This window comes from Diceros bicornis, chromosome 28 (genome assembly GCF_020826845.1).
Source record: "Diceros bicornis minor isolate mBicDic1 chromosome 28, mDicBic1.mat.cur, whole genome shotgun sequence".
NCBI classification, from domain to species: domain Eukaryota; kingdom Metazoa; phylum Chordata; class Mammalia; order Perissodactyla; family Rhinocerotidae; genus Diceros; species Diceros bicornis.
Genome location: NC_080767.1, coordinates 10,105,682 through 10,118,469, shown reverse-complemented (window position 1 = coordinate 10,118,469; position 12,788 = coordinate 10,105,682). Strand labels below are relative to the sequence as shown.

At 36.7% G+C, this 12,788-nt stretch overlaps 1 protein-coding gene across 3 annotated transcripts in view; it reads right to left on the bottom strand.

The window, feature by feature from the left end:
• Positions 1–12,788, bottom strand: part of INVS (inversin) — a 141,226-nt gene that overhangs the window by 46,092 nt on the left and 82,346 nt on the right. For all 3 annotated transcript variants that reach the window (XM_058523651.1, XM_058523649.1, XM_058523652.1), the window contains exons 8-11: positions 11,794–11,965; positions 6,727–6,882; positions 6,073–6,302; positions 2,098–2,204 (exon numbers count right to left, since the gene is read on the bottom strand). In XM_058523651.1, the coding sequence (XP_058379634.1) occupies positions 2,098–2,204; positions 6,073–6,302; positions 6,727–6,882; positions 11,794–11,965 (665 nt within the window). The remainder of the gene's footprint in view (positions 1–2,097; positions 2,205–6,072; positions 6,303–6,726; positions 6,883–11,793; positions 11,966–12,788) is intronic.

Genomic DNA, 12,788 nt, shown 5'->3' with positions numbered 1-12,788 from the left:
AAAGGTACATGCACCCCTGTGTTCATTGCAGCGTTATTCACAATAGCCAAGACTTGGAAGCAACCTAAGTGCCCATCAAGGGATGAATGGATAAAGACGCTGTGGTATATATACACAATGGAATACTACTCAGCCATAAGAAACGATGAAATCCAGCCATTTGTGACAACGTGGATGGACATTGAGGGTATGATGCAAAGTGAAATAAGTCAGAGGGAGAAGGTCAAATACCGTATGATTTCCTTCATTAAGTAGTAGATAATAACAACAATAAACAAACACATAGGGACAGAGATTGGATTGGTGGTTACCAGAGGGGAAGGGGGGAGGGAGGAGGGTGAAAGGGATAATTCGGTACATGTGTGTGGTGATGGGTTGTAATTAGTATTTTGGTGGTGAACATGATGTAATCTATGCAGAAATAGAAGTACAATGATGTACACCTGAAATTTTTACAATGTTATAAACCAATGTTACTGCAATAAACAAAAAATTAAAAAAAAAAAAACAATTATATTACAAATATGATTTAGTAAGGCTACTTTGGAAGCAGATGAATTGAATGAAGGAAGATCAAAGGAAGGAAAACAGTGAGGAAGCATTGTGATAGTCCCAGAAAGAGTCACAGAGGGCCAGATTTAGACAATGGTGCTGGTAATGAGGAGGAGACGACATTGTGAACCAAGGAGAGATACTGAGTCTAAAATACAGATTTGGAACTCACTGACTGCTGAAGTCCCAGTGGAGGTCAGATGGACAAAAGGGATAGGCTGAGGGAAGAGATCCAGTCCTTGAAGAATGTTTATACTTAAAAAATAAAAAAAAAATGGAAGAAGAGACAAAAGAAATGGCGAAGGAGCAGACACAGCTGGAAGAGAACCAGGAAAATATGCTGTCACAGAAGCTTAGAGAAGAGTCTGAATAAGGTAAAGAAGAGGAGTCAACAGAACCAGTTGATGCAGAAAGGCCAATGAGAGTGGACACAGAGGACAACATATGATTTATCAGTTAGGAACTTGTCAGTGACCATTCAGACACAGATTTCAGTGTAACATGAGAATGGTAGCCAGACTGCAAAGGCTTGCATGGTGAGCATGAGGAAATGGAGGCAGTGAAGACAGTCTGAGAGAAGGAAGACTTTACAGGCAGAGAAGACAAACTTCAGAAAAAAGAGAATTGGCAAATAATAGATGGAGGATATAACTAATGGGGAAAGGTTCTGAAAGAAGTGGGAGAGATGAAGGGTTTGGCCGCAGAAAGGAGGAGCACGTTTCCTCTGAAACAGTTGGCCTAGAGAAAGTCCCTCCTTCTCTACAAAGTTTCCCATCTCCTGACAGAAAGAAAGACCTGGTAGTGGCTAAGAGGGTGGGGATGGTGTCACAGCAGGGGAAATTTTAGTTAGAACATCCATGAACAATGAAAACCTGAGCGTAGACCTGGGCTGGAGGGAGCTCAGGAGTGGAAGTCTGATCACAAACTTAAAGTTACCTACAAATTACTAGAATCTTCCTAGATCCAAGACCACCAAGAATCTCTCCTCCTTAGAGTTCACACTGTGTGAACTCCTTTTTAGTGGGCCTGGGTCCTTGGGCAATAACCCCAGCCTAACTGTAAGGATCTCCTATTATTCAAGAAATCTGTATTTAGACTAAAATCGCAAACTTTCATCTTAGCTTCTCCTTATTTTTTCATGCTACATGGTGGCACCTCTATCCAGTAACTGATAATATCCTCCTCATCAAGAGAAACTTCTTGAATATATAACACATCTACTGACCTAACTGAATTCCTAGTTCTGGTCAATCAAGACTCTCCTGACCTTATGCTAGCCACAAGCCAGAAGAAGGCCTAAATTTTCTCATCTATAAAATGTGAGCTTGCCCCAGGTGACATCACAAGTTCTGAATAGCTTTAACATCCCATGATCCTAAATCAACATTGCATGGAACTTTTGCTCTTTTCTTCTGGTTCAGGATTTCTTAGTGTAGTATTTCCTTATATTTATTATTTCTGAACCAGTAAACAAACTTGAGGTTTTTAATACAGCAGAAAGGATGTGAGATGAATAATAATACACTCTTTTCATCAATAGCTTACCTCTCTTCATTATTTTCCATCTGATTTGGGAAAGCAGCAAAGTCTAGTAGTAATTTAATGGCATCAAGATATCCATTGTTACAGGACCAGTGCAAAGCTGTTCTTCCCTACAAGCATGAACAAAAATTAATGGAGTAGGTATTTTGGGACACATAGTTATTTATGCTAACTCAAAAATATAAACAATTCTCCCAAATTACTTAATTACAAAAAGGGAAAATATTAAGTATACGGTAGAGAAAGTGGATGGTAACTTAACCAAATGATCAAAATTAATACTATGTTAAGGGGCATCATATATCTCCAGAGGTGACACCCTGAGAAGGATTAAATATCACTTGTATAATAGTCCAACCAAAAATGTAAAACTTGAATCTTATTATGGGGAATGATAAGACAAATCCAAATTGAGTGAAATTCTATAAAATAAATGGTCTGTATTCTTAAAAAATTTCAATGTCATGAAAGATAAGGAAGGCATGAAGCATTGCTAGAGATAAAGAGGGATATTTCATAGTGTCGAAGGAGTCAAAGAGGAAGATATCACAATCTTAAATCTGTATGCACCTGATAACACAGTTTCTAAATATAACGGGCAAAAATTGACAAGATTAAAAAGGGAGATAGTCAAATCCATAATCACAGTGGAAGATTTTTAACTTATCTTTTACCATAGTTGATAGAACAAACAGATGAGAGAGCAGTAAAGATATAGAAGACACGAACAATACAATGTAAAAATTTGACCTAAGTGATATTTATAAAACATTGCATCCAACAATGACAAAATTAGCACTCTTTTCAAGTGTACATAGAATATTTATCAAAATCAACCATATTCTGGGCCATCAAGAAAGCCTCAAAAGATTTTGAAAGATTAAAATAATTCAGAGTATGTTTTCTGAACACAGTAAAATTTAAGCTACAAATCAGTGTGGTAAACATAATAAGGCACTCCCTGCAAAGATGTCTATATCCTAATCTCTGGAATCTGTAACTGGGTTATCTTGTATGGAAAGGGGGAATTAAGGTTGTAGATGGAATTAAGGTTGCTAATCAGCTGACCTTGAGATGGGGAGATTATCCTGGATTATCTGAGTAGGCCCAAAGTAATCACCAGTGTCCTTGTAAGCAAAAAAGGGAGGCAGGAGGGTGAGTGTCAGAGTGATGGAGTGTGAGAAAGACTCAATCAGTCATTGCTAGCTTTGAAGATGGAGGAATGCGGCAGCATCTGGAAGCCAGAAAAGTCAAGGAAACAGATTCTCCTCTAGAGCCTCTAAAAGGAAGGCAGTCCTGCTAACACCTTGATTTTTAGTCCAGTGAGGCCCATTTTAGACTTCTGACATCCAGAACACTAAGATAATAAATCTGTGTTGGTCTAAGCCACTAAGTTTGTGGTAATTTGTTACAGCAGCCATGGGAAATGAATACAATCAATAACAAAAAGATAATAAGAAAATGCCCAACTGCCTGGAAATTAAACAACACATTTCTAAATAATCTATGGGTCAAATAATAAATCAAAATAGAAATTAGAAAATGTTTGAGCTGAAGGATAGTGATGGTACGATTTATCCAAATTTGTAGGATACAGCTAAAGCAGTGATTAGAAGAAGAAGCATGCTTAAATACATATATTGATAAAGAATATTTAAAAAATAAATGATTTAAACTTTCATCAAAAGAATCTTTTAAAAAAGTGTAAATCAAACCTGATGAAAGTGGATGGCTGGAAATAATAAGGATAACAGTAAACATCAATGAAATAGTAAAAAATAAACCTTAAAATATAGAAAATCAACAAAGACAGAAGTAAGTCCTTTGAAAAGATGAATAAGCAAGATGGAAAATTTTTAAAAAAGAAAAGGGACAACGCACATGACCAATATATGGAATAAATAGGAGGAAATCACTACAGGTCCTACAGACATAAAAAAGATGAGAATATATGACCAACTTTATGCAAATACATTTGACATTTTTAATAAAATGGATAAATTTCTCAAAAAATGCAACTTACCAAAGCTGAAAGGCAAATAATTAGAAAACCTGAAAAGTTTTGTAATTATTAATGGAACTGAATTAGTTATAAAACAACTTGGGCACAAACAAAGCCCCTAGACCAGATGACTTCACCAGGGAATTCTTCCAAACATTTAAGGAAGAAGTAATACCAATCTTACACAAATTCTTTAGGAGAATAAGAAAGGAGGGATTACTCCCTAACTCCTTTTATAAGGAGAGTGTAACCTTGCTACCAAAACCTGACAAGTACAATGCAAGAAAGGAAAATTATAGGTCAATCTCTCTCATGAACATAGATGCAAAAATCTCAAAATCAAATAAAATCCATCTCTATATATATCATAAGTGGGGCTTACTTCAGGAATAAAAGGCTGGTTTAACATCTGAAAAAACAATGTCATCAATCACTGGAATTCGCCATATTAACGGAAAAGAGGAGAATAATAATATGGTCTTGTTGATAGGTGCAGAAATAGTATGTGACAAAAATTAAACAGCTACTTGTGATTTTAAAAAACTTTTAGTAACTAGAAATATACAGGAACCTAGAGCAAACATATTCAACGCTGAAATATTTAAAGCTTTCCCCTTGAGAAGCCAGAATGAGTTAAGGATGTCAACTATTACCAATTCTATTCAGCATTGTATTGGAGGTCCTAGCCAGTTCAGTCAGGCAAGACAAAAAATTAAAAGGCATAAGGATTGGAAAAGAAAAAAATAAAAATGTTATTATTCACAGATAGTATGATTGTTTATGGGGATAATCCAAAAACAATACACATAAAAACTAATAGAGCTAGAAAGTAGCTTAATATAATACTTATGTAAGAGACTGGCAACTTGTAAAAAAAATGTAAAAGGTACTACAAATTATAAAAGATGCATTTCTGATAGTTACATAATAATATAATAATATAGTTACGAAGACCACATTTTACATATTTTTCATTATGTTACTTTTACATATAGTAAAAACCTTGATAAATGTTTATTGAATGAATTAACAGGGAATATATTTTCTGACTTGTAAAACACAATTAATATGCTAGTATTTTTAAAGAGATAAAGTAACTAAACCAGCAAAAAAAGTTAATACTGGCTAAATGGAGAGAAATCAATACATTACCACATAGCCGAGGGAAGCACAGATTAACCCACATGTTTTAGAAATCAGTTCGACAGTATATATCAGAGCCTAACCACATTCACATACTATTCATTACTTTGATTTAGCAATCTCACTTAGGGAAAATTATTTTAAAGGAATAACCCAAAAGAAAATAAAAGTCAAATGCACAAAGATGATTAGTGCAACATGATCTATAATAATGAAAAAGTGTCCAGCAATAGGAAGTTACTTATTTAATTCTAAAATTTGGGTTACAGGCATAGTTTGGACTCTAACTCCCCCCCCACCCCTGCCTCTGTTGTCACCTTAGAGTAATTATTTAAGCTCCATGAGTTTCAATTTCCTCTTCTGTAAAGTGGAAACAATAATAGTAACTACTTTATAGAGTTGAAGTGAGGACTGAATGAGTTATTAGGCATAGAGCTCTTAGAACTTTGGAATATTAAGCATCCATGATTATGAAAAAGATTATATACCAAATGAGAAAATATTGGTAATAATTTTAAGTGAACAAAACTAAATGTGGTTTGTGAAATCATATCATATATATACACATATATTCATATACATACATATATATGACGTATATATATTTTATAAAAGTTATAAAATTATTCCCATTTTATTATGACTTAAATTATATATGGATATAAAGACAAGGACTAGAAGAGAACATAGACAAATAAAAATCATTTTAATTAACAGATTTGTGAGTGAACTCTTCTTTTGGTAAATTGTTGTTTTACTTAATTTTAGCTACAAAGAAGAAATACTCTAAGCACTTTGGAGCAAACAACACAGAAAAGACCCAGGATTTCTACCTCCTTGTCTTGGATGTTCGGGTCTGCATTGTTTTCCATGAGCACTGCCATGCAGTTGATATAGCCCCCATACGCAGCACACTGCAAAGGTGTCCTTCCTGCATAATCTTGCACATTTGGATTGATCTTATTTTCTATCAATATCTGGCAAACATCAGCATTTCCTCCCAGTGCTGCCCAATGTAGAAGAGAATGTCCATCTTGGTCAACTAGATCTACCCTTGCTCCACCTGAAAAAGCAAAAATATAATGAAAATGTCTAATACTGTATAGTGAGCATTCATCAAAGAATAGAAGTTTAAAAAATATAACACCAGTCCCTTATATGCTTTACTCTTAGCAAAAGGCTTCCACATACATTATCTACTTCAGATTTTTACAACAAGCCTGTAGGTTGATCAGGATAGGAATCATTTCCCTTTTACATAAAATGAAACTGAGGATCAGACAAGTGAAGTGACTTTTCCAAAATCAAACAACTACCAACAGGTAGATCTTGAGTGGCCCTCAAGTCTCCTGATGTCAAGTGGGGCGCTCTTCCCACCATCCTTCCACCCGGGTGGCTCTCTGAGACATAAAGCTGTATTTCAACGGTGAATGCAAGAATTCCTACCTTTTGAGAGTGACTTATTAGGAGCACTCTTGGTAACTAACCTTTAATAAGTGTCTGAATCACATCTTTGTGTCCCATCTCACAGGCTCGGAAAAGTGGAGTATGTTTCATGACATCAGTAGCATCCACTTGAGCATTATTTTCCAACAATAACTTCACGGTGCTGACATGGCCAGAAAGGGCAGCAGCATGTAAAGCTAAAAAGGCAGTGAAAGAAAGTGAAGAACTCTTTAATAGCAACTTTATCTTATTATTATTCTAACTATGTATCTTTTCCTCTTTTGATTTCCCCATCATTTTGGCTAAATGCAATTTAATCTTAAGGATTCTCTATTTTATTTTTCACTTTTATAGATTTCTATCTTCCTTTCTATTTATATGTATTATTCACACTTTTTCCCTTTCTTTCTACCTTTCTCATCTCATTGTTTTCTTCCTTTCCATCCTGTTGGTCTGAAATGGCCTCCTCTTCTCACTTACCAGCTAATTTTCCTCTTTCTCAGAGAGCAAGAGAATAAATAATAACAAAGAGAAATGATTTAAATGATGCAGGCAATTCTGCCCACCAACCCACTCAACAAGCATAAGCCCCTGAGGGGTCGTATGCTGTGATCCGTCAATCTACTGTTCCTTCAGTGGGTTACACGTGCTATTCCTGTGGTTGGTCTGTGTACCCACGTGGTACCGAGAGTACACATATCTTATTGCACTGAGTGCATTTTTCATACAACATGGCTCCCAATGTAAGCCAGCTGTTTCCTCAGGGCCCAATTTAAGAAACAGCAATTCGTTTGAACATTGGAGAAAAACCTGAGATGGAATGTGGTCTCCTCTGTGGTGCTGTCCTCAGGGGTTTGAAAGAGTAATTCTGACTATATGTGTGTTTCATGTTATGCTGACCCTGCCTATGTTACTCCATTCTAGTGCTTGACTTATGTCATCATTCTTAGGTTTGACTTTGCCAGGATAACAGCCGAGGCCTGGGCCAGTTCTTTCTAAGTATTACGGATCTATAATGCCTAGAACAGTGTTTCATCAAGTGTGCTCCATGGACCAAGCCTGGGATGCCTAGAAAAATGCAGATTACTGGGGATTTGTTGAGAACCTAGCACGGGCTAGGTTCTAATGTAATACTGAGAATTCAGCAGGAAACAAAATAGATACGGTTATATTCTAGTAGGGGAAACAAACAAACAGAACAACTGAATCAATAAATAAGAAAGTATTAGGCAGTGGTGGACAGTATAATTAAAGCAATAAAAGGTATTTTGACATGTAAAGTGACTGGGGGACTCCTTTTGATTGGAGGTTAGGGAAAGCTTTGCTAAGAAGCTGACATTTGAATTGAGACCTGAATCATAAAAAAGAGACAGCAACGTAGAGATCTGGAGAGACAGTCGTTTGGGCAAAGGGAACAGTTCATACAAGGACAGGCATGAATCTGCGTGTTTAAGGAAGGCAAGGAAGCTGCAGCACATGAGTGAGAGAGAGGTAAGTCACAAAGGCAGAAAAGGCCAGATCATGTAGGGTCATCCAGGTCAGAGTGATGGCAGACACTGAAGGGCTTTAAGTAGGTGAGTGATAGGATCTGATTTATGCTATAAACAGATCTCGCTAGCTGTTCCGAGGAGAATGCACTATAGTAGATGGGAATGCAAGCAGCGAGACGAGTTAACATCCTTGCAGTAGACTGGGTGAAAAATGATGGTGGTTGAACTAAGGTGGCAGGATTGGAGATGGAGAAGCAGAAAGGTTTAGAATATGTTCTGGAGGTGGAGTCAACAGGACTTGCTGACAGGATTTGAAATAGAATCTCTGCCTGTATAGTCTGGGAACCTGCATTTAAACAAACACCCCTAGTAATTCTTATGTATACGTGAGTGTGAGAGCCCTGACCTAAATGGCTAAATGTTAGTCTGGCCTAGACAAGATTCAGACAGGTGTGAGAGACTTCAAATATCAGAAGGGCTGCCATGTGGAAGAAAGCATAGAGCGGAATATTCAGCTTGACAGATTTTGGCTCAATACAAGGAAGAACATTCCAACAGTTAGGTGAAGATGGAAGCAGCGCATTCCCTGTACTGGAGCTGTTCAACCAGAGGCTGAAGGACCACTGGCGAGAATGTTATAAGGCAGATTAAAGCACATATATCTGTGATAGTTCAGGGATTTTCACATTTTAAAAGCATAAGAATGCTTTTTTCCTCCCAAATGAAATTTTATAAAACACCCAACACATAACAGGTAAGAGCTGAGTGGTTCTGACTAAAGCAGGGGTGGAGCGTTTCCCACTGAAGTATCCACCCCCTCAGCAATACCTGAGGTATCTGCAGGTCGAGAACCTGTTGTTCTGAAGGACGTGGTTTAAAAAACCTTGGACTAGATTTAATTTCAAGGTACTTTCTTTTCTTTTTTTTTTTATTTTTAAATTTTTAAATTTTTTTTTCCCCCCAAGCCCCAGTAGGTAGTTGTATGTCATAGCTGCACATCCTTCTAGTTGCTGTATGTGGGACGCGGCCTCAGCACGGCCGGAGAGGCGGTGCATCGGTGCGCGCCGGGATCCAAACCCGGGCCGCCAGCAGCGAAGCGCGTGCACTTAACCGCTAAGCCACGGGGCGGCCCTCAAGGTACTTTCTAATTCTGAAATTTTACAGTTCTGTGATGTGGCATCAGCAGGCAATACATACTCTTCAGATAAATATCAATGTCAAACAAAAAAAAAACAGGCAAAATTTCACTGAAGCAAAAGGTAGAATTAATGATCTTATTAAAGGAAATTCCATTTGTGACTATTTGCATTTACTATAAAATAACCTTAAACTCAACTATTGTTGCTCCCTCTTTGAAAAAAGTGCCACAAGTTTACATAGGAGCTCTAAAAAAGAATGTTTTTCAATTTAATTTTGTTACAGAAAATTTCAAACATAGTCAAAAGTAAAGACAATAGTCCAGTGAACTCAATATAGCCATCACCCAGCTTCCATAATTATCAATACATGGCTAATCTTGTTTCATCTAACCACCATCCAGTCCCCCCACTTCTGATTGTTTTGAAGAAAATTCTAGAGTCATATTCTTTCGTCTGTAAATATTTTAGTAAGAATGTCTGCAAGACAAGGATTCTTTTTTAAAATACAAGCACTGTATCTGTGAGTCAGGGTCCAGTCAGGAGACAGAAACCAGCCAGATACTTTAACAGAGCGAATTCAATGTAAGGAATTATCAGCTATGTATTGAAGAACTGAAAAACAAAAAGGGAACACTAAGAATCACAGAGGTAGTAAATGCCAGGACTGAAGTAACAAAAAGAAGAGGATGGCATTATTAAAAGTTAAAGCTTAGAAGAGGAGCCCTGTGGGGCTGCAACCTCTGAGCAGGGACTCTCTTGGCTGGTGCTCTCTCTGAGGAGGGTGCTCTGAGGCTGGTTCTGTGAGTGCCGGAACAACTGCAAAGTGAAGTTAACTGTTGCCACTGATTCTAACATGGCACCTGTTGGCAAAGGGAGGTGTGGTCTGCAGAGCCCCAGCTCCAGCACTGTGAAGGAAGGGTAGTTCCATTATCATACCTAAAAAATATTAACAAAAATTCTATAATATCAAGTATCCAGATAGTATTCATATTTTCATGATGGCTTTATAATTTTCTTATAGTTGATTTATTTGAATCAAGATCCAAATAATGTCCACATATTGCTGTTCATAAGAACTCTTTTTTAAAGGGAAGAAAAAAACTACCCTGTAGAGAGATGACGGACAGGAACTCACTGTCATAGAAGACAATGTCAGGAAGGCATCTCTAATATATAATAAAATCCTCTTAGGGGAAAGAGCCCAGAGAATTAATGAATCTGAAGAGAATTTATGTCTGAACTCCAACCATTGTGCACATTAGAAAGACACTTTTGGTCAAAAGGATGTAAATATTTTCATGCACACTTTATTAAAATACACGAAAAAGTTAAACTAAAAGCAAGGCTAGCGATAAAGTGAAAGACTGCATACTAATGGAGATCTGGCAAAAAATTAAATGTTCAGACCATTTAAAAACTAAGTGTCCTGTGTGTCTACACTCTACCCCTTAAGAAACTGAAGTTCTACTGTGAGGCTTTGACAAAGCAATACTTTTGAGAGTTAAAGCTTTTACCAAAATTGGTATTATCTAAAAACTCTTTCAAAAAAGTAATTTAGAAGGCGTGGGGGTCCAGGTATGGGGGAGAATTATTAGGTGTAGCAGCTCCCCTCCCCCTCTCCCCCACCCAGTGCTGCATCAATAGTTTTGGTGGCCCAGAAAGATCTTATCCGGGACAACAGGTAGGTGCAAATGGTTCTGGTATGTTTCCACAAATAAGAAAACATAACGTTGAGAAGCCCATAGCTGAGTTTTTATTGTTCAGTGTACTGTGCTGTTGCGTGATTTTCTTTCTCTTTCTGACTTGCAGTAAGGATACAGTACACAAGGAAGAGCCCTCCAAGTTGACAGTGAGTGCTAAAGACCTTGTACCTCTCTTGTTAACCAACACATAGACAAAGGGCTGTCTTATATGAGAAAGAGATGAAAAGAAGCATCTAGGAAGAGCTTTTGATGCAAAGCTGACTGGAAGCTTTGAAGTTTCTGAAGTCATGGGAGGTTATCTCTAAAATGGGCAATTCAGGATGAGGTAAAGCTATTCAAATCTGAGAAAAGAATATATTAAATGAGACTGGTGAGAACATACTTAGATGTGTGCATTCCTTAAAATATAATTCTAAATTTTTGAAAATATAATTAACTACTACTAAATAGGCATAGTTTTAAGATACAGGTTTATGTTTTTCTATATAAACGATCAGAAGAGCTCCCATAATCATGTCTAAGGAGCAACCAGGGTTTTAAACCAAAAGCTACCATTCACCTGGTAGAAACATATGCTAATTTTAGCCATAATACCTGGAGGAAATAAAGCCTTTGGAGTGATAGCCTGACAACCTAAATTTAAAAAGTAAAGATGAAAGTCAAACGATATTAGATTAGGAACAATGATTTCAAGGTACTATTTTACAAGTTTTTTAGGACCATCTACACCTTGGAGCCTGAATGAAAGCAAACGGAAGATGTCTACCAGTTCTCACCTGTGCCTCCATATTTGTCTGCCATGTTAATATCAATGTCAGATTTTAAACTCAGCATAGTCCTAAGGACATCATCACTGCCTTTCCCAGAAGCCCACATAAAGGATGTTCTTCCTTCCAGGTCTGAATCATCTTTCACTGAAGGATGTTTTAAAAACACCTTAACTGTTTCCTGCAAGAAAGTTCATTTAAAAATTTGAGACAAGAGTAGCATTTTTTTTTATAACAAAGCCACTGTTATATGTGACTTCCTACGAAGCAAAGTATTTTTTCTCTGCCTTTGAATCAAGTGAAATTATCTTTTTATGAATAAGAAAACTACAATTTCCATCGAAAGTAACAATCCTCTGTCCTTATATGTTAGTTTTGGTTTCCATAGCATGTCAGGAAAATAACCCAACTCTCTCATTTGACATCCTCATAATTGAGAACAATCATCTTCAATCAAGTTTGAAAACTTTATAGGTCACTGTTAGGGAGATAAAGTGATAGTTAAAAGACTCAGAAGTATTCAGTGCTATGACCAATATTAAAATACAGGTTTTCTTGGACATTTTACATGGAGAGACCCATATATTCAGGCATGCCTACAGAGAAGATTAATGGATTCTCTCACTGTGTGTTTTGTTACTATAATTTTAAAAAATAGTTAATGTATTTATTGAACAATGATGGGCCGTTACTGAGAAATGCAGTGTTCAATTCATTTAAACAAATATTTATTCAGCAATTCCTATATTCAAGGTTCTTCCTCTATGGAATTATACAAAAATTAGGACCTTTCATAATTATAACAGTGCTTGACAATTTTAATGGGCGTTAACATTCACAGCATTTAAAATTGCCTCTTTCCTCAAAATGCACATGCTTACAAACTTTTAGGAAGATCACAGAAACTTTTGCTTGAATGAAAGTAAATAGTTTGAGGAAAAAAATTTCTGGAGGCTGTGAGTTGGCCAAAAATGTATAAAATGTTGATGCTCAATATTTTAGAG